This window comes from Leucoraja erinacea, chromosome 2 (assembly GCF_028641065.1).
Source record: "Leucoraja erinacea ecotype New England chromosome 2, Leri_hhj_1, whole genome shotgun sequence".
Lineage (NCBI taxonomy): Eukaryota > Metazoa > Chordata > Chondrichthyes > Rajiformes > Rajidae > Leucoraja > Leucoraja erinaceus.
The window spans coordinates 73,475,740-73,496,682 of NC_073378.1; the positions used below are offsets into that span (position 1 = coordinate 73,475,740).

A 20,943-nucleotide genomic window follows, 5' to 3' on the forward strand; every position below is an offset into this window, starting at 1 on the left:
CCAGCAGATGAGGAATGTTGCAAACTTGTGGTGGGACAGAACGTGTTGATGATTGTTGTAAACAATATTGTGTTGATTTGTAAGCAGAAGAGGGTTTTTTCCTTGTATCAAAGGAACCATTCTTCTCTTGGAAGCTATTGGGCTTCTATGCGACTTCATAATTCCTCATCAGTCGTTCTTAAATGGATGTTATTGGGTTAATTACCAATTGGAGCTGCATGTACATTGCAATTGGTCATGCATTGCCATGGTCTTTGAAGTTTATAGCTGAAGCATCCAGACTTTATGCAAAACACTATCAATATCAGTTAAGTTGAGGTCTTTATCGAACCTCCTGTTAATGTGAAAGCTCTGCTCCAGTTCAAAGTATGAATTACTAAAACCAACCAGATCCTTGGCTGAATCAAAGCACCCATCTCCTCACACATGCAACATTTGTCTTTCTACCAAACTGAAAATCTGAAGTGCCAAGTCTTAATTTTTCTTTTGTCGGGATCAGAAACGTACACTGTATACAAGACCCACTAAGTATTATAAGCAGCTCCCTATGTATGCCCTCTGCTCTGCATACATAGCTTTTGCCTTCAGAACATAACCAATTTTGTGGGAATGCTGCTTAAAACAACTTGGGTACACTGGACTGATCATCAGCTCCCAAAAAATTATTTTGCGTGGGGCAGAATAAAGAAAGAACAGTTGCTTGTACAAGCACGTAAATAAAAGACTGCTTGTATCGCAATCTTGTGGGGTCCTATCAATCTTAAAGGTCTTGCTTGAAAGACTTAATTATGGAGTTGCAGGTCTTATGAAAATAGGTGTATAATCTTTGGAGCAAAATTTACAAAATTGCTTCCATGCTTCACATAAAAATCACCACAAAGCTGCACGAAGAAACATCACTGTTACAAGTTTTCACGGTACGCTGTTTTCATAGTGCAGCCAACTTTGTGCATTCAAAGCCAGAATTTGATGCATATTCAAAGGTGAGATTTACAGTTTCACTTTCCTCATAGGAAACAATAAGCAACCGGAATCAGAAGAATGCTGGAGAAACTCAGCGGGTGAGGCAGCATCTATGGAGCGAAGGAATAGGTGACGTTTCGGGTCAAGACCGTTCTTCAGACTGATGGGTGCCGGGGGGGGGGGGGGGGGGGGGTAAGTAAGAAAAGGAAGAGGTGGAGACAGTGGGCTGTGGGAGAGCTAGGAAGGGGCGAGGAAAGAGGGAGAAAGCACAGACTACCTGAAATTGGAGAAGTCAATGTTCTTACCACTGGGGTGTAAACTTCGCAAGCGAAATATGAGGTTCTGCTCTCCCAATTTATGGTGGGACTCACTCTGGCCATGGAGGAGGCCCAGGACAGAAAGGTCAGATTCAGAATTGGGGGGGGGGAGTTGAAGTGCTGAGCCATCGGGCGATCAGGTTGGTTATTGCGAACTGAGCAGAGGTGTTGGGCGAAGCGATCGCCAAGCCTACGCTTGGTCTCACTGATGTTATTTCGCTTGGGTAATTTACTTCCCAGTGGTATGAACATTGACCTCCAATTTCAGGTATTCCTTGCTTTCTCCCTCTTTCCCCTCCCCCTCCCAGCTCTCCCACAGCCCACAGTCTCCGCTTTTTCCTTTCTTCTTCCCACCCTCCCCATCCCCACATCTATCTGAAGAAGGGTCTCAACCCGAAATGTCACCTATTCCTTCGCTCCATAGATGCTGCCCCAACCGCTGAGTTTCGCCAACATTTTTGTCTACCTTCGATTTTTCCAGCATCTGTAGTTCCTTCTTAAACATGGATCAGAAGAATGTTGCTTCCAAGAGACATTGGTTTTTTTTTGTTTAAGGAGGAATTGCAGATGCTGGAAAGTCGAACGTAGATAAAAATGCTGGAGAAACTCAAATACACCTGGACCATTTCCGACATCTCCCTACCGTTTCTAGACCTCACTATTTCCATCGCAGGTGACAGACTACTGACCAACATCTACTTATCAACCCACTGACTCCCATGACTATCTGGACTACACTTCTTTCCACCCTGCTTCCTGTTAGGACTCCATCCCCAGCTCCCAATTTCTCAGTCTATGCCACAAATGCACCCAGAATGAGGTGTTCCATACCAGGGCATCGGAGATGTCCTCATTCTTTAGGGAATGGGGGTGCCCCTCTTCTACTATAGATGAGGCTCACACCAGGGTCTCTTCTATACCCCGTAATTCTGCTCTCACTCCCCACCCCCCCACTCGTAACAAGGGCAGTCCCCCTTGTCCTCACTTTCCACCCAACCAGCCGTCACATACAACAGATAACCCTCAGACATTTTCGCCACCTCCAACAGGGTCCCACCACTGGCCACATCTTCCCATCTCCTCCCCTTTCGGCTTTCCGCAGAAACCGCTCCCTCCGTAACTCCCTGGTCAATTTGTCCCTTTCCACACAAACCACCCCCTCTCCTGGCACTTTCCTTTGAAACCACAGGAAATGCTACACTTGTCGCTTTACCTCCCCCCTTGACTCCATCCAAGGATCCAAGTAGTCTTTCCAGGTGCGGCAGAGGTTCACCTGCATCTCCTCCAACCTCATCTATTGCATCCGCTGCTCTAGATGCCAGCTGTTCTACATCGGTGAGACCAAGCGTAGGCTTGGCGATCGCTTCGCCCAACACCTCCGCTCAGTTCGCAATAACCAACCTGATCTCCCGGTGGCTCAGCACTTCAACTCCCCCTTCCATTCCGAATCCAACCTTTCTGTCCTTGGCCTCCAGGGCCAGAGTGAGGCCCACCGTAAATTGGAGGAGCAGCACCTCATATTTTGCGTGGGTAGTTTACACCCCAGCGGTATGATAATTGACCTCCAATTTCAGGTAGTCCCTGCTTTCTCCCTCTTTCCCTTCCCCTTCCCAGTTCTCCCACAACTCACTGTCTCCGCCTCTTCCTTTCTTCTTCCCGCCCCTCCCCCTCCCCGCCCCCACATCAGTCTGAAGAAGGGTCACGACCCGAAACGTCGCCTATTTCCGTCGCTCCATAGATGCTGCCTCACCCGCTGAGGTTCTCCAGCATTTTTATCTACCTTGGGTTTTTTTTGTAATGTTTTGATAAACAGTTTACTTACCTTTTCAAATGTTCTCAACTTTTTTAATTAATGGCAGTTGCTTGAGAAAAAAATGTTGACCTTGCATTAAAAACAGCTAATTAATTTCAGGTTGAAGTTGATACACTAAAATAAAAAATGCATTTGTTTTCGTGCAGTTAAGTTTGCAATTTATAATGCATTTTAATAAAACAAATGTTTACTGATTCTTGTTGCTTACCTCTTAGAATAAAATGCCTGAATTCTGTGAGGGCATTTTTTTTAATTTTTTTTAAGTACTCAGTTTTTTTAAAAAATGGTCTGCGTGTTAATTTGGGAAACATTTAATGAAAATACCTTGGAGAAGTAACAACAGATTTGCTACATTTTTTGATGAGCCAATCTAGCCTGCACAAGAAATCACTCATAGTTCTGTGACAGGTTGATGGATTGTGTTTATCAAATTTGAACTGGCTGAGTAATTGCCAAATCATTTATAGTGCTGACAGCAACATTTTAAAAGTTAGTTTAAGTTAAGGTTATAACCATATAATAACCATATAACAATTACAGCACGGAAACAGGCCATCTCGACCCTTCTAGTCCGTGCCGAACAAGTATTCTCCCCTAGTCCCATATACCTGCGCTCAGACCATAACCCTCCATTCCTTTCCCGTCCATATAACTATCCAATTTATTTTTTAATGATAAAAACGAACCTGCCTCCACCACCTTCACTGGAAGCTCATTCCACACAGCTACCACTCTCTGAGTAAAGAAGTTCCCCCTCATGTTACCCCTAAACTTCTGTCCCTTAATTCTCAAGTCATGTCCCCTTGTTTGAATCTTCCCTACTCTCAGTGGGAAAAGCTTATCCACGTCAACTCTGTCTATCCCTCTCATCATTTTAAAGACCTCTATCAAGTCCCCCCCTTAACCTTCTGCGCTCCAAAGAATAAAGCCCTAACTTGTTCAACCTTTCTCTGTAACTTAGTTGCTGAAACCCAGGCAACATTCTAGAAAATCTCCTCTGTACTCTCTCTATTTTGTTGACTTCCTTCCTATAATTAGGCGACCAAAATTGTACACCATACTCCAGAATTGGCCTCACCAATGCCTTGTACAATTTTAACATTACATCCCAACTTCTATACTCAATGCTCTGATTTATAAAGGCCAGCACAGCAAAAGCTTTCTTTACCACCCTATCTACATGAGATTCCACTTTCAGGGAACTGTGCACAGTTATTCCCAGATCCCTCTGTTCACCTGCATTCTTCAATTCCCTACCATTTACCATGTACGTCCTATTTTGATTTGGCCTGCCAAGATGTAGCACCTCACACTTATCAGCATTAAACTCCATCTGCCATTTTTCAGCCCACTCTTCCAACTGGCATAAATCTCTCTGTAGACTTTGAAAATCTATTTCATTATCCACAACCCCACCTATCTTAGTGTCATCTGCATACTTACTAATCCAATTTGCCACACCATCATCCAGATCATTGATGTACATGACAAACAACAGTGGACCAAACACAGATCCCTGTGGCACCCCACTAGTCACTGGCCTCCAACCTGACAAACAACCATCCACCATTACTCTCTGGCATCTCCCATTCAGCCACTGTTGAATCCATCTTGCTACACCACCATTAATACCCAACAATTGAATCTTCTTAACCAACCTACCGTGAGGAACTTTGTCAAAGGCCTTACTGAAATCCATATATACAACATCCACTGCTTTACCCTCATCAATTTCCCGAGTAACCTCTTCAAAAAATTCAAGACGATTAGTCAAACATGACCTTCCAGGCACAAATCCATTTTGACTGTTCCTAATCAGACCCTGTTTATCCAGATGCTTATATATATTATCGATATAGATATAAGTATCCTTTCCATTAATTTGCCCACCATTGACGTCAAACTAACTGGTCTATAATTGCTAGGTTTACTCTTGGACCCCTTTTTAAACAATGGAACAACATGCGCAGTATGCCAATCCTCCGGCACTACTCCCGTTTCTAATGACATTTGAAATATTTCTGTCATACCCCTGCTATTTCTACACTAACTTCCCTCAATGTCCTAGGGAATATCCTGTCCTGACCTGGAGACTTATCCACTTTTATATTTTTCAAAAGTGTCAGTATTTCCTCTTCTTTGAATTTCATAGTTTCCATAGCTACTCTACTTGTTTCCATTACCTCACATAATTCAATATCCTTCTCTTTGGTGAATACCGAAGAAAAAAAATTGTTCAATATCTCCCCCATCTCTTTTGGCTCTGCAGATAGCTGTCCACTCTGACTCTCTAATGGACCAATTTTATCCCTCGTTATCCTTTTGCTATTAATATAGCTGTAGAAACCCTTTGGATTTACTTTCACCTTACTTGCCAAAGCAACCTCATATCTTCTTTTAGCTTTTCTAATTTCTTTCTTAAGATTCTTTTTACATTCTTTATACTCCTCAAGCACCTCATTTACTCCATGCTGCCTATAATTATTGTAGATCTCTCTCTTTTTCCGAACCAAGTGTCCAATTTCCCTTGAAAACCATGGCTATTTCCAATTTGTACTATTTCCTTTCAACATAAAGATTCTGTACTCTTAAAATTTCACCTTTAAATGTCCTCCATTTCTCTTCCATATCTTTCCCATAAAACAAACTGTCCCAACTACTTTTAAATCCTTTCGCATCTCCTCAAAGTTAGCCTTTCTCCAATCAAAAATCTCAACCCTAGGTCCAGTTCTGACCCTCTCCATAATTATATTGAAACTAATGGTATTGTGATCACTGGTCCGGAACTGTTCCCCAACGCATACCTCTGCCACCTGACCCGTCTCATTTCCTAACAGGATGTCCAGCACCGCCCCTCCTCTAGTAGGTACTTCTATGTATTGCTGCAAAAAACTATCCTGCACACATTTTACAAACTCCAACCCATCCAGCCCATTTACAGAATGTGTTTCCCAGTCTATGTGTGGAAAATTGAAATCTGCCACAATCACTACCTTGTGCTTACTACTAATATCTGCAATCTCCTTACATATTTGCTCTTCCAATTCTCACTCCCCATTTGGCGGTCTATAATACACCCCTATAAGTGTTGCTACCCCTTTCCCATTTCTCAGTTCCACCCAAATAGCCTCCCTAGTTGAGCCCTCCAATCTATCCTGCCAAAGCACTGCTGTAATATCTTCCCTGAAAAGCAATGCAACACCTCAGGTTCAATAGATGTTTCTTTTATACAAATGATTCAGGTTGATATCAGTTCAACCCTTCCTTTTATACAGATGATTTAGCTTTACATCATTTAAACAATTATTTTTTCAATGTTTGAATGGGAGAATGTTTCTAATTCATTATAATTTTGATATATTTAGGGTTGTTGCATTCACTTGTGACTTTCTGCTATTTAGAACAAAATGTCTTGAGCTGAAAAGTGGTCATTAATTAGAATTAGAAGGCTCATGGAATGTTATTTTTCTCAGGCTAAGACAGCAACGGGTTACTTCAAAACTATCGTAATTAAATTACATGGTTCAAAAATATCATTCCGGTAACATATTCTGTTTTAGTCATTGCACCTTGGAAGCGAAAACCTTTTGAATAGGAACAATGCAATTTCACTACAATGGAACCAGGGCTAAAACCATTGAAATCAGCTTGTAGTAATAAAGCTTGTATTACCTTGAATAGAAGATTATGGGTGATATAATGTGTTTAAGGTTTCAATGGGATGCGAACTGACATGTTTCATGTGAATTGGAATTCAGGCTTGGCAGGCAAATCTAACTAAACAATGGGAGGCATTTAAGATGGAGAAGTTTTTGTTACAGTTGAAGTACATTCCCATGTGGGAGAAAGGTAGGGAAATTCTAATGATGAGTCAACATTTCAGCTCCTTCGCCAGATTGTGAAATATCACAGAATTATTTGAAACTACTTTTATAATCTTCTTCATGCTCATAAGGTTTGAAATGAATGTATTTTAATCAGTGTGTATTCTGTGGTAATTGAAACCATAGGTTTAACCCTAGCTGTTTTTAAATTAGTATTTGCATTCCAAATTTATTCTGAATATCCAATTATTCTTGGACAGTTTCTATTAGATATGAATTTTGGAAGGAAAGTACTTTTAGAGATGGTAGTGTTGATGTTCTTTATTACTTAGCATGTAAGATTTAAATTGCTACTGGATGTCATGCAGATTCCAAAGTGATCAACCTTGCATGCTTCCTATTTCTACCTATATGCTCACTCTGGAATTGCTCACTATCTTCAAAATGATCCATGGCACATGTCCTGATATTTAGAGGTTAGAAAGAACTCGAAAGAAAATGAACAATAATTGATTGATGTGCCTGGGTACATCCAGCCAGTCAAGGTATTGTTAATATAATCTGCCTTGGGATGGAGTTGTGGTGCCGGCAGTACTTCCCCCAGAGTTTATATGCCTAGTGCAAACCCCATAAATCACTAAAAAGTAAATGAAGTGCCATATCTGTTTTACCGATTTGTTCCTTAAAGGATAAGATTGTCAACCCAACCGCAAATGACCAAGTTGTTGGTGAGACTACACTTGAGGTTTTGTGGAGAGTTTTGGTTGCCCAACTATAGGAAGGATGTCATTGAGCTGAAACGGATGCAGTGCAGACTCACAAGAATATTATGAAGACCAGAGGGCTTAATTTATAAGGAGTGATTAGAGAAACTAGGACTTTTCCATGGGGCCTCCTAGATTGAGGAATGGCCTCGGAGGTAAAAAAAAAATCATGAAGGGCATAGATGAGGTGAATGACCACTATCTTATTCCCAGGATGGGGGAATGGAAAATTAGAGGGCATAATTTTAAGGTGGGTCACAATGAAGATCGTTATCACATATTACAGCAGGGTCTTGATCAGTTGGGGCAAGGAATGGCTAATGGAGATTAATTCAGATAATTGTGAGGTGTTGCATTTTGGAAAGTCAAACTGCAGCTAGACCTTCACAATGAACAGTAGGGCCCTCCGCTTATTGTAGATCAGAGAGATCTAGGAGTACAAATTCCTCTTCTTTTAAATGTGTTTTTTGAACATTTAATAAGGCTGTCCGAGGCAAATACCATTTATTTTTAGGGGAAGTTAATTATTTATTTAACTATATTTATAAATATAAGGTTACTTTTATGGATGCAGAGAAGAACGTAGACCATCATCCTCGACCTCGACGGATAGCCACGACTACGAATGTAATAAAAATTCTCTAAAACACAAAGTTGGGGTCAGTGAATATACTGCATAAGCAAGAAAATTTGCAGGTCCATATTTTGTGAACAATTTGACGCCTTTGCTGTTTTGCTGGAATCCACATGGCAGAGAATTGTGGATGTGATGGAGATTTAATAAGATGCAGTAGTTATGTTTGAGCAGAGTTAGTTGTAAGGATAAATGAAAAGAGCAGCTGATGGCTAGAATCAAACATTTAGGTGGGGAAGCAGAATGACCAGCCACCACTGTCCACTGACATTTCATGGCAGTGACTGAAAATATAGAGTAAAACAGTTAAACCAGAAAAAGGCAGCAATGCTATGGAGACACAAGACTGAGGATACTTCAATCTTCAACAAAAAACACAATGCTGAAAGAACTCAGCAGGTCCACATCTGTGGAGGGAAATGGATAGGTGATGTTTCAGGTTGTCTGAACAAGAGTTCCTACCCGAGAAGTCATTTGCAGATACTGCCTTACCTGCTGAATTCCTCCAATATATTGTTTTTTGCTGAAGGCACTAAAGGTATTTGAAACCCAGAGTTGCGTGTATTCTGCAGTTATGACAATCAAAACACCACATTGAGAAGCCCACTAAATGAAAAGACAACAATATTTCCTTAATGTTTTTACCAAGCTATACTTATGCTATGTTGTTTATTTATTTGTCTTTTTTTCCCTAATTTAGGAGTTAATTCCCCTCATCCTGTGTACTGCTTGCCTCCATCCGGAACCCAAAGAGAGGGATCAGCTTCTCCACATTCTTTTCAACTTAATAAAGCGTCCAGATGATGAACAAAGGTACAAACTGTTGTGTTATATTTCAAAAACCCACTTTTAACTTCAAAGCAAATATTTCTTTAACTTGCTTATAGATGTATTGTCTTTCTGCTGGCTGGTTAGCACGCAACAAAAGCTTTTCACTGTAGCCCAGTACATGTGACAATAAACTGAACTGCTCCTAACTGGTAACTGTTGAAAGCAACACTGATTAGACCCTGGGGTCTGCAGGGATAATTTTCCAGCTCTATTTGTTTGAACTATGCAGCACCTCGTTGTATTAAATGACTTGCAAAGACACAGTTGCACTACTTAATTCCTGTTATTTTCAGATGAAAACTTTTTTAAGCTTTAAGAAAAATTGGGCCCCACAAATATAATTGAAAAAAATAATTGGCCAAAAATCATGTACCACAGCTGATTACTGCCTCAATTTGTATTCATGATCACAGGACAAATACTCAGATAGTCATCAATAACAAAAATAAACCAATTGCATCAGTACTAGTGTTTCCCTGAAACATGCATGCAAACACAAGAAATTAAGATTCATAACACATCACTTTGGGATCATTTAATTTCAATTTTTTGAACTTGTCAGACAAGCTACTATTGGTTTATGGTATTTCTATACTTGAATGACCCAAACTTATTGACATCCCTTAACTAGAAAAGAATGTTGCATTTCAGTCAATGAAAGGGGAAGGAAAATTTGGTCAAATGGAAGGAAAATTTATTTGACTATAACACCAGAAACTTCTCGGGGGTAATCAAGTTCAGTCATCACCTACTTTCCTATTTTGATTTTAGGCAAATGATTCTAACTGGCTGTGTGGCGTTTGCTCGGCATGTGGGGCCAACTCGTGTTGAGGCTGAACTCCTACCACAGTGCTGGGAGCAGGTAAATGAAAAGCCTAATTGAAAATTAACTTTAGTTGCCAGGTATAGAAATTCTTGTTGAAAAAAAGTAATTCTCCCTGTAAATTTTACTTAATCTAATTACAAAAATGGCTTGCATGTGTAGGTATAAATCCAGTGCATTAAATGTTTGATTGCTGCACAACAGATTCTTCTGACCCAGATTTCATAGCTGCCATATAAAATGAGGATTTGAACTATATGAATTAAAGCAAAACATCCAGGTGTCGTGATTGATAATCCATTTAAGATTATGCGACTAAGCCATGCAAAATGTTTAATTATCAAGGTTCCACAAAAAACTTCACGGTTGTTTCAGAAACTTAATTTAGCAAATCTTGAGAGATTTGAGGAGCATTCAGTCAGTCAGTCTGTCTCCTTGTGACCTGAAATTTAGTTCATGGTCTTGACATACTTTTTCTGCTTTGATAGCATTTATCTTTTGTTTTAAATGTTAGAAAGAGTCCACAGAGAAGAGTAACTGAGAGTTTGGTTATTACCACCTCTAAGGGAGTCCCTCAGGATTCAGGATGACTGCTTCCTTTCTGGCTCCATCTGTCAGGACAGAACCCACAAAAATCTATTCTGGGAATTGTCGCATCTACCGCTGATGGGCAGGAGGTGCCTGCTGAGGGAGGGGGTCAAGGCAAGTAGATAGTGTGTGAGGTGGTGCACCTCTTCCATTTACACGAGGTTCCATTGGCTAGCTTCTCGATACCATTGCAAATGCTCCTCCTGTACTTGAATATTTGGAAGCCAAGGATTTCCAAGAGTTGATGAGAATATTGACTGTTTAAGGAAGATTTGAGCACAACCTTTTTTTTTTTTCTGTGCTGTTACTTAGCTGCTGTTGGCAAATGGGATACTAGTTCAGTTCAAGTTAACGTTACATTTATTGTCACATGGACCAATTGGTACAGTGAGATTTGAGTTAGCATACAGCCATACAAATAAAAAAGAACACAATACACGATAGAGTTTAACATAAACATCCCCCCACAGCGGAATCAATGTTTCCCACTGTGATGGAAGGCAATGAAGTTCAGTCATCTTCCTCATTGTTCACCCGTGGTCGGGGGCCTTTGAGCCCTCCGCACTTGCCACTACGGGTGGCCCGATGTTAAAGTCAGTGCCGCCCGCGGCTAGTAGCTCCGCAAACCACAGCTCCACGGTGTTAATCAGCAGGCCCAACACGGCGATCCCCGGTAAGGCATCGTCCGCTCCGCGATGGAATCCAGTGCTGCGCTCTGCTGATGCTCTGGCCGGTCTCCGGCAGGAAAGGCCGCGCCAATCCAGATGATAGGCCGTGAGAGCGGGGGCGAAGATGCGACTCAGAGAAAAGACGCATCCTCGACCAGGTAGTGACTGGGAAACAGTTTCCCCTCTTCCTCTCCCACACCCAACATTAAAAAAGACTAAGAAACCTCCAAAAACATACTTTTTAGACTAAAAACAATACAAAAGGGTGAAAGGACAGACAAACTACCTGTGAGGCTGCCGTGCGTGGCGCCACCCGATGACTACTAAAGTGCTATACCATTGATGGTCTAACCAGGGAAGCAATGCAAGCATCATGGCATTCTCCTCCATGTGCAAACCCTCCAGATGTACTGTGCCCTCCCCTTTTCCTTTTTTTTGTTTGTTTATTTGTTGTAATCAATGTGGGAAGGATCAATTGAATACAGTTGAAAAACTGAGATGTGAAAATTGAACTTGCAATTGAAAAATGCATTTGAGATCCTGGACTTTATAAATTGAGATATGGAATGCAAGACCAGGGAACGTGGTGAACTTTAAAACGTGTCTAAATATAGCAGAAACAGATTCTCCAGGTCTGAGTGCCAGGTTTGAGGAAATATGTGAAGGCTTTGAAAATTATTCTAGGGACATGGGATTTAAGTTATTTAGACTTCATGTCCTCCGCAATTCACTGTTGCACCGAACACCACAGCCCCACCCGGCTCGGACCTGCCCTGCAAAGAGTGGGTCGCCCTGAACTGGCTACGTACAGGGGTCGGCTGGTTCAACGCCAACATACATCGCTGGGGGCTGCGTTCATCCGCAGCCTGCGTGTGTGGAGCAGACCAGCAAAGTGCGCAACAAGTCATTTTCGATTGCGCTGTCCTCCGCCCTCCTGGTGGAGGGGTAGACCTCACGACCCTCGACAACAGCACATTGAACTGGCTGCAGCGCCTGGTGGGCGTTACATAACCTCTGCTGCCTCAAGCGCAAGAAGAAGAAGTTATTTAGATAGACTTGGATGCTTGGAAAACAATTATTTGAAATCATGAAGGATATTGATAGAATCATGAGGAGTATTGAAAAATTCTAAAGAGAAATTGTTTCTCATTGTCTGAACTGATCAAGTACTCGAGGACATAGAGTGATGGTAATAGTCCAAGCTGATGCGAGAAATGTTTTTGCCTTGTTGATTCAGCAGCGTTATCAATGACCGGCCTCCTTCAGATTCTGTGTATATCAGCGACTGCCTTGCTTTGAGCTCTACATTTAGGTTTTATGCTCAATCTGTACATGTCCTTTCCTTTATGAAAGGGAACTGGAATCAATGCCAGTGATCAGCCATAATCTCATGGAAAGGCAGAACAGACTCAATAGCTCACATGGCCTTCTATTCATATTTCTTGCATTCAGAGCAATCCCATTTAGACCCATAAGTGGCGAAACTTATTGGCATCCTTTGATTCGTCATCTTTTTTTCTTGTAACTGTGAAATTGTAACACACGAGTTGTATTCTCTATGTTATATGAATAAAAAATGTTAGTACATTGGTTTGGATAACCCTACAAGTAGTAGATCACATCACATAAAATGGAAATAATAGTAATAGTGTCTCTTTGAATCACTTATATTCCATCAACAACTAGGCTGTTTGTGGGGAAGAACAGGGTGAGTGTGTGCCAAAGATATCTTGAAATGCAAATCGGTTTAATTTGCATGTGTTAAAAGAAAGCTTTCTTTGATCAAATTTGTACTCTGCCAGAAAGGGTTCATACTGCACAAACATACCTCCTTTGTGCACTCCTGTGTTTCTATTCATCGTGCCTATCCAAAAGAAGCCTACTTGCTTGCATGAATTCCATAACCTTCAAGTACCTGTCAAGATGCCTCTTAAAGGGCCTGTCCCACTTGCGTGTTCTTGGCACGCAAATTAGGCTACCTCGTCGTCACGTTGAGGCGCACGGGCACCGTATGGCCGCGTGGGGCCGGTCCCACTGAGAAGCGCGGAGGGGTATGTAGTTGTGCGCGGGGCTCCAAAATTTTTGTAGTGAACAAAATCTTTGCGCGCCAATGGCCTGTCGCGTAACTGATGGCCAAAGTGGGACAGGCCCAAGACCCTGGCATGACGCGACCCTGGCAGACCCTCGCCTTCAACAGCAGCAGAAGCAAGCAAACTATCACCGAACTCGGCCTGGGGCTCACGGCCGTTGCGGTCCAGATCCGCCCCCACTTCTACTCCCAGAGCGGGGCCAAGAAAATTTAAGATAGACACAAAATGCTGGAGTAACTCAGTGGGACCGGCAGCATCTCTGGAGAGAAGCAATGGGTGACGTTTCGGGTCAAGACCCTTCTTTCGGGCTGAAGAAGAGTCTCGACACAAAACATCACCCATTCCTTCTCTCCAGAGATGCGGCTGGTCCCGCTGTTACTCCTGCATTTTGTGTCCATCTTCAAATTATGTCACGCTCTCCAGACGGCTGTGTGGGCGCATGAAATCGCACACGACCTTCAAGGGACCGTCACGCCTCAACACGACCACGAGGTCGCGTAATTAGCATGCCAAGGTCACGTAAGTGGGACAGGAGCTTTAATGTTGCTGCTGTTCCTGCCACCATAACCATCTCTACAGATACCAACTATTCTTGTTTAAAAATTGTACCCCTCAGATCCTGTTTAAACTCCCCTCTCACTGTAAATCTATTAACATCCCTACCATGGGAAACATTCAATCTATCTACGCTATCATTACCTCTCATAATTTTATATACCTCTATCATATCACCTCTCAGCCTCTTTGCTCCAGGAAAAACAAACCTAGCCTATTCAATCTCCCCTGATGATGCCAGCCCTCCAATGCCGATTAAACCTTTATGAATATCTACAGAACTCTCTAGTGTAACCACATCCTTCCTACAGTGTGGAGACCACAAGTGCACACACTACTCTAGTGTGCATGCATGCCATGTGCCTTTCTTGCCACAAAAACAATAATCATTAGGCATGTTAGGACACAGCAGTGCAGAGAAAATTTGTGTTAATGTTTCAGTTCAGTGGCGTATCAACAGAAGTTTAGCCAAGTTTGATGAAAGGACAGCAAGCTGAAATATTACAAACGGACATTACACAGAGCCCGCAAGATCATCTCTGATCCTACTCACCCTGCACACTATGCCTTTCAGCTACTGCCCTCTGGGAGGCGTTACAGGACAATTGCCTCAAAAACAAACCGCTTTAAAAACAGTTTAATTCCCACTGCAATTAACATTTTAAACTCTGTACGGTGAGGAATAAGAATAAGCATGGCCCTTATGTATTATGTAATGCGTCTGTTTGTATGTATATCTATGCTATATGTTTAATGTTTGATGAAATGTTGGAACCTGTACCGAGCTGTACTGATAACAAATTCCACCAGCCTGGCTGTGTGGTCATTAAAATACAATACAATACATTTAATTCTTTGTTTCCTTCTGTACAGATTCTTTTTGACATGCTGAGTATTTCATGAGCTCCAATTTTTTACATATGAATTTTTCAAGAGTTGACATTCAAGAATATTTAATTCTCATATGTACTGACAGAGGCACAATGCAATTCTTCCTTTCTGCAGCTTTAAGGGCTATAAACACAATAAAACAGAAATATATAATCAACTAGACTAAGTGGGACCAGTTGCACTTCTGAAACACTAGTATGGGTGTTGTGGGCTGAAGGGGCTGGTTTCCAGAGGGCTAGTATGGACATTGTGGGCCGAATGGATTCTTGGGCTGGCGGCTCAGTCAATCAAGCCTGTTGTGCTGACAACTCACTCGCTCACAGCTAGTGGGCTGGCAGTTGACTCACGGCTATTCCTTGAAATTCCATTTCAAGCAGGGTGCAAGGCCACCAAATTCAAGTGCAGTTTCTTACCACTTCAAGCAGGGTGCATGGCCATCGTGACCTCTCCCTCTTCCATCTTGCAGAGACTGAACCAAGCCCACACTTCTGGGTTTTATAGTCCCTCCCACCAGAAGGGGCGTGGCCTTCATGGCGTGATTGACAGGAGAGAGAATCTCAACATTTTTAAACACTAATAACTCTTATTTTTCATCGATGGGAAAAATCCTCGGTACCTGATGAGCAGAGGGGGACTGAGCAAGATGGCCAAAAATCGCAGCCGTATGTGGTAGCATTTTTCTAAAATCAATATAAAGCGCAAACAGGAAGTGGTCAAGATTAAACTTTCAATTATATAGAAGGCAAGGCAACTTTAATTCAGCAAGGCAACTTTAATTCGGCAAGGCAACTTTAATTCGGCAAGGCAACTTTAATTCGGCAAGGCAACTTTAATTCGGCAAGGCAACTTTAATTCGGCAAGGCAACTTTAATTCGGCAAGGCAACTTTAATTCGGCAAGGCAACTTTAATTAGGAAACACAGCTTTAGCATTTCCAAACGATATTTTCAAACCGCAGGTCAGTAAAACCACTCACAGTTTAGTAGACATGTGTTCAATGTTATTCACAGTTCGGACTGAGAGACATGAACCTCTCTCCGCTCCCGCTCCCGCTCCCGCTCCCGCTCCCCCTCCCCCTCCCCCCATCTTGCAGAGACTGACTGAGGCACTCAACACTTCTGGGTTTTATAGTCCCTCCAGAAGGGGCGTGGCCTTCAGGAGAGAGAATCTCAACATTTTTTAAACACTAATAACTCTTTTATTTATCATCTACGGGGAAAGTCCTCTTGTCCTGCGCAGCGGAGGAGCACTTTGAGTAAGATGGCCAAAAATCACAGCCGTAAGTGGCAGGGTTTTTCTAAAATCAATATACAGAACAACAGGAAGTGGTCAAGATCAGACTTTTAGTAATATAGATAATAATACAATAAATGTGATCTTAATATATGTAACCATAATAGTACATGCCACAGTCTACAATGTTTTGCTTTTGGTGTATCATTAGCTGCTCTTTGTTAAAAGCTTTTTAACAGAGCACATAAGTTTTAGGTGAGATGAGAAAAATGTAATAGGAACCTAGGGGGAACTTTTTTGAAGAGCAGCACAATAGCACATCTGGTAGAGCTGCTGCCTCACAGCGTTGGCTACCCGGGTTCAATCCTGAGCTCAGCTGCTGTCTGTGTAGAGTTTGCACATTCTCCCTGTGACTGGGTGGGTTTCCCCAGATACTCCAGTTTCCTCCCACATTCTAAAGACATGTGGGTTTGTTGGTTAATTGGCTGACGTAAAATTGTTCCTTGTGTGTAGGGAGTGGATGAGAAAGTGTGGTAACAACAACTGAGAATTGGTGATGGTGGTCAGTGTGGACTCAGTAGACTGAAGGGCCTGTTTCCATGCTGTAAAAAACTGTACTCAATTTAATGACTTTTCACAAGGATTTAAATAGTTTGAAATTTCAAATGCTGTGTTTTTAAGTAAACTGAAGTGTTATCATCTAAAAGCACCATGTAAAAAGAAGGGTCTCAATCCGAAACGTCATCCATTCCTTCTCTCCAGAGATGCTGTCTGTCCAGCTGAATTAATCCAGCTTTTTATGTCTATCTTCAGTTTAAACCAGCATCTGCAATTCCTTCCAACACATGTAAAATAAAAATCCTCTTATCTCCACCTAAGTTTTCAATCAAGCCAGTAATCTCTATTCAAACTAGTGTGGTCATGCTATATAAATCGACAATCCCTAGCATGTGCTAATGGTCTGGATGCATGGTGCATTATGCCCCTAAATTGGAGTGTTTTTGCCGGTTAGTGCTCCATCTACTTGTGAGGCAGGGGGTCAGTTGCATGGGCATCTGATCTTAAATATGGTTATAGTTGTTGCATTGCTGGAGCAATGGTTAAGCAGTATGTTCCAACCTAATTTTACTGGAAATAAAGTGAACAATGATATGTTCAATAACCTGCGTGAAAACAGTTTACTGGGAACCAACTGTGTGTAATTTAGTGTCTGTACACTGATGTTGAAATTATGGTATTTGTTGTCATGCTTCCAGTCCAATGACCCCTCCAAAAATAGGTATTTCTTTAATTTGATGAAGATTTAAGTCAAATAACAATCAAATGAAAAATGTAGACGTTGATATTACTGTCACATTTGTGTTGCGGGATATTATGTCAGTGGGTTACTGGAAACACGTTCAATATTTGAATACGCATGCATCTTTAGTATGGGAATGACATACAAATGTAATCCTGTCAGTGGAAATGCTTCTACATGCATTTTGTTTTAACCACATATTTGTTATGATGTGAACTTGAACTAAATTATCAGAAGTACAGAGTTTTTTTCAATTATCCTTTTTCCAGATCAATCACAAGTACCCAGAGCGAAGGTTGCTGGTGGCAGAAGCCTGCGGAGCACTTGCACCGTACTTGCCTGTAAGAAACATTCACATCTTTCTGTTCAAAACAAACAAATCCTATGATTACCAAGCTAATCACTTTTTTTTTCTTGCAGAAAGAGATTCGCAGTTCACTGGTGCTTTCAATGCTGCAGCAGATGTTGACAGAAGATAAGGCAGACCTTGTGCGAGAGGCAGTTATTAAAAGTCTTGGTATTATTATGGCCTATATTGATGATCCTGATAAATACTTGCAGGTATTGTTTTGTGCCAAGAGTCTGAGGTTATGGTATTTTTTTTCAGATCTAATATCTTCATGGAAATTCCCTCTTTTTGTCTTTTGATATATGTATGCGGCCTTTTTTTTCCCCACAGGGATTTGAACTGCAAATGTCAGCCTTAAATGACCCCTCTGAGAGGGTGGTTAATGCTACGCATCAAGTTTTCCTGCCAGCATTTGCAGCATGGACAACAGAATTGGGTAAACTCCAGTCACATCTCATTCCAACTCTACTAAGCAACACTGAAAAAATACTCAGGGTAGGTGAAAAATAAAGCATCTGTTTCTAAGTTGGTGCCAAGTCGCGTCCACCGAACGGCATCCCCTGTACTTGCCAGCCTGGGTTGTATCTTGGTTGAACATTACCTCAACCAATCCTTATTGTTGAGGTTTTAGAGGAGCGTCCATTTTGAAAGAGAACAAGATGGGTGTTTGTGTTGTTGCCAAACGAACAAGAAACTTTGTATGTGCACCTGTAGGAATTTTCCACTGAATTTTTTGCTACATAGTAGATTAGATCGTTCATGGCCTGTCCTGCCCCTCACCCGCATCTACTTGAATGTCCTTGCATTGACTGCCATTGTACCATTTGAGGATTATTGAACTTTAATTGCTTGGTGTGCTCAATTTGTCAACATTCAATAATGAACATACGAAGGCACCAGGTCCTTTCTGCCCTTTTGTTTTCTGTCTTTTACCAATTCTCAGTTATGGCATCGTTATCCCTAATGTCCTGTTCTCTAATTTTATTTAATAATCTATTGGATGGCATCTTTATTGAACTTTTTCTGACGATTCAAATAAACAGCATAATTGTTTCATACAATATGTTTGTCAACATTGATTTATTTCATAAATCCCTGTTAACTTGTCCCAGTCCTCTTAGCATTTCCCAAGTGCGCTGCGGCTACTATCTAAACAGATTACAGTATCGTTGATGAAAGACTAATTTGTCTTCAGCATTTGTCAAAGGTGAGAATTCTGGCACAAAGTGTGCCTGAATTTAGCTTGGGGTGGGTACCCTTTGTCCCTACATTTACCAGAGTGAAATGCACCTGGATCTGAACTCCAACACCTTCCAATGTTGACAAGCTGAGGCTTGGAAGTCTTTAATCCAACAGCGCACGGTTTAGCTGGCAATGCACCTGCTGGTTCACAGTCATTGTGGCCAAATCCAATATAATGCTGACCTGAATCTTGTACAAAATTGTGCTCTTGTAATAATTATGAATTTCATTCCTACCAGGTTTCTCTGAAATGAAGCAGATTTGAATATTGTAATGACCATTGTAATAACAAGTGAAAATGCAAGGGAAGGACTATTAATAGATCAGCATATGACAGGCATTCAGTTGCATTCCCTCCCAACCCTCCTTTCCTTTATTACTATTTTTTCTTCTTTCCACCAAAAACATCCTTGTTCTGAAACTTTCACTGTATCTCGCCATGATTGCTACCTGTCCCATTTTTTTCCGATTTTATTTCAGATTTGTAGCGAAGCTTTTATCACTCTTTTGAAGAACGGGTTATCTTTTAATGGCTATATTTGCATCACATCCAGGTGGATTAGTTGATTTTAGCCTGTTGTAATGTGTACTTCTCACTTGGCACATCAGAGGATGTAATGTGATCTTAACGAAAATCTAAGATTGATCTAAAATCTAAAACCCTACCATGTTTGTGCCAATTTCAGCTCTGCTTCTAATCTGCTTCCATTAGCCTTTCAAGCACTGCTTTCTAAATCAAAACGTATAAGATTTATTAGACAAAGGTTACACCACATGTAAAAAATAATGTTAGGTCTAGGGGAGTGGAATACTCAAATCATCCACCCTGCTGTTTAGCCAAATTCGTGGTTCTCAACAATGTCATCTCCAACTAATTTTTTAACCAACATCGTTGTTTTGCCAATAAAGAAATTTGCTTCCAAAGCTAGACACGGGCAATTGGCGGGTGATTTTTGTTATGTTTTATAATTACACAAATCGGGTACTAACATGGGCAAAAAGAAAGATCAATTTCATTGCTTTATTGAATACAAGGCCTATAAGGTAATCAGTGTGGGTGTGAGAAGTGAGCACACCTGAATAACTGGATAATTACTTTGGAATCAGTTCATAGTCAGATTGTTCAAATTCTTCAGTGTATTTGTGACCGCTATCATAGGGACTCTAATTTAGATAATAATCAGTCTGAAGAAGGGTCTCGACCTGAAACATCACCCATTCCTTCTCTCCAGAGATGCTGCCTGTCCCACTGAGTTACTCCAGCATTTTATGTCTACCTTCGGCTCTAATTTAGATGTTGAATAGGATTAAGATTTGATTTTGTGCATTTTTTTAATTTGACATCAGTGGAGGGTCTCCTGACCCTGTGCATAATTTTTCAAACCTTGACACTTCTTATTTTACATGTTCTCATTTAGGATGGAGAGCATGGACTTGATGAACATAAACTGCACCTACATCTTTCAGCCATGCAGTCACTGATTCCACCATTATTTGCCCTGGTGCTGAAAAATGCTCCTTTTGCAAGCAAAGCAAAACTTCAAGGAGAAATGCCACAGATAGAGGGTAGTGTATTGTACATTGATCTGACATTAATGTCACTTAAATAATATGTGGAAATGCTATTTTAATGCGGCCCTATTTGATTATTAAATCAGAGCATTTTAGATATTGGAAGTCATTTTGTTTTTCAGTTACATCCATTAACGGTATTTCAAAAATGAACTAACCAACTGAGGTCCTGCACATTTACTTAAGAATGTAAAGGACTGTCATAAGAGTGAAAAACATTTAACATGATATTTCACAATGAGATTATTTGATAAGTATGGTCTTTGACTGTTGTTTGTTCATCATCTCCAGTGAAGTCTGAAGCTGACTGTGGCTCCGACTGTCACTTCACATGCCCAAGGTCAGCAATGACACAAAACTTGACTGACCATTCTTGTTACTAAATTACCTTGCTAAGTTCATCCAACTAAGGGAAATCAAAATGCATTTTCATAGTTTGTAAAAGATAACTGAAGTGAAAAATGCTTCCATTACAGAAAAACATAAC

The 20,943-nt window shown here is 41.1% G+C and overlaps 1 protein-coding gene across 4 annotated transcripts in view; it reads left to right on the forward strand.

The window, feature by feature from the left end:
- The window catches only part of relch (RAB11 binding and LisH domain, coiled-coil and HEAT repeat containing), a 138,004-nt gene that overhangs the window by 82,820 nt on the left and 34,241 nt on the right, over window positions 1-20,943 (forward strand). For all 4 annotated transcript variants that reach the window (XM_055658459.1, XM_055658434.1, XM_055658443.1 and 1 more), the window contains 6 exons: window positions 9,016-9,128; window positions 9,918-10,008; window positions 17,563-17,634; window positions 17,714-17,854; window positions 17,973-18,137; window positions 20,303-20,450. In XM_055658459.1, the coding sequence (XP_055514434.1) occupies window positions 9,016-9,128; window positions 9,918-10,008; window positions 17,563-17,634; window positions 17,714-17,854; window positions 17,973-18,137; window positions 20,303-20,450 (730 nt within the window). The remainder of the gene's footprint in view (window positions 1-9,015; window positions 9,129-9,917; window positions 10,009-17,562; window positions 17,635-17,713; window positions 17,855-17,972; window positions 18,138-20,302; window positions 20,451-20,943) is intronic.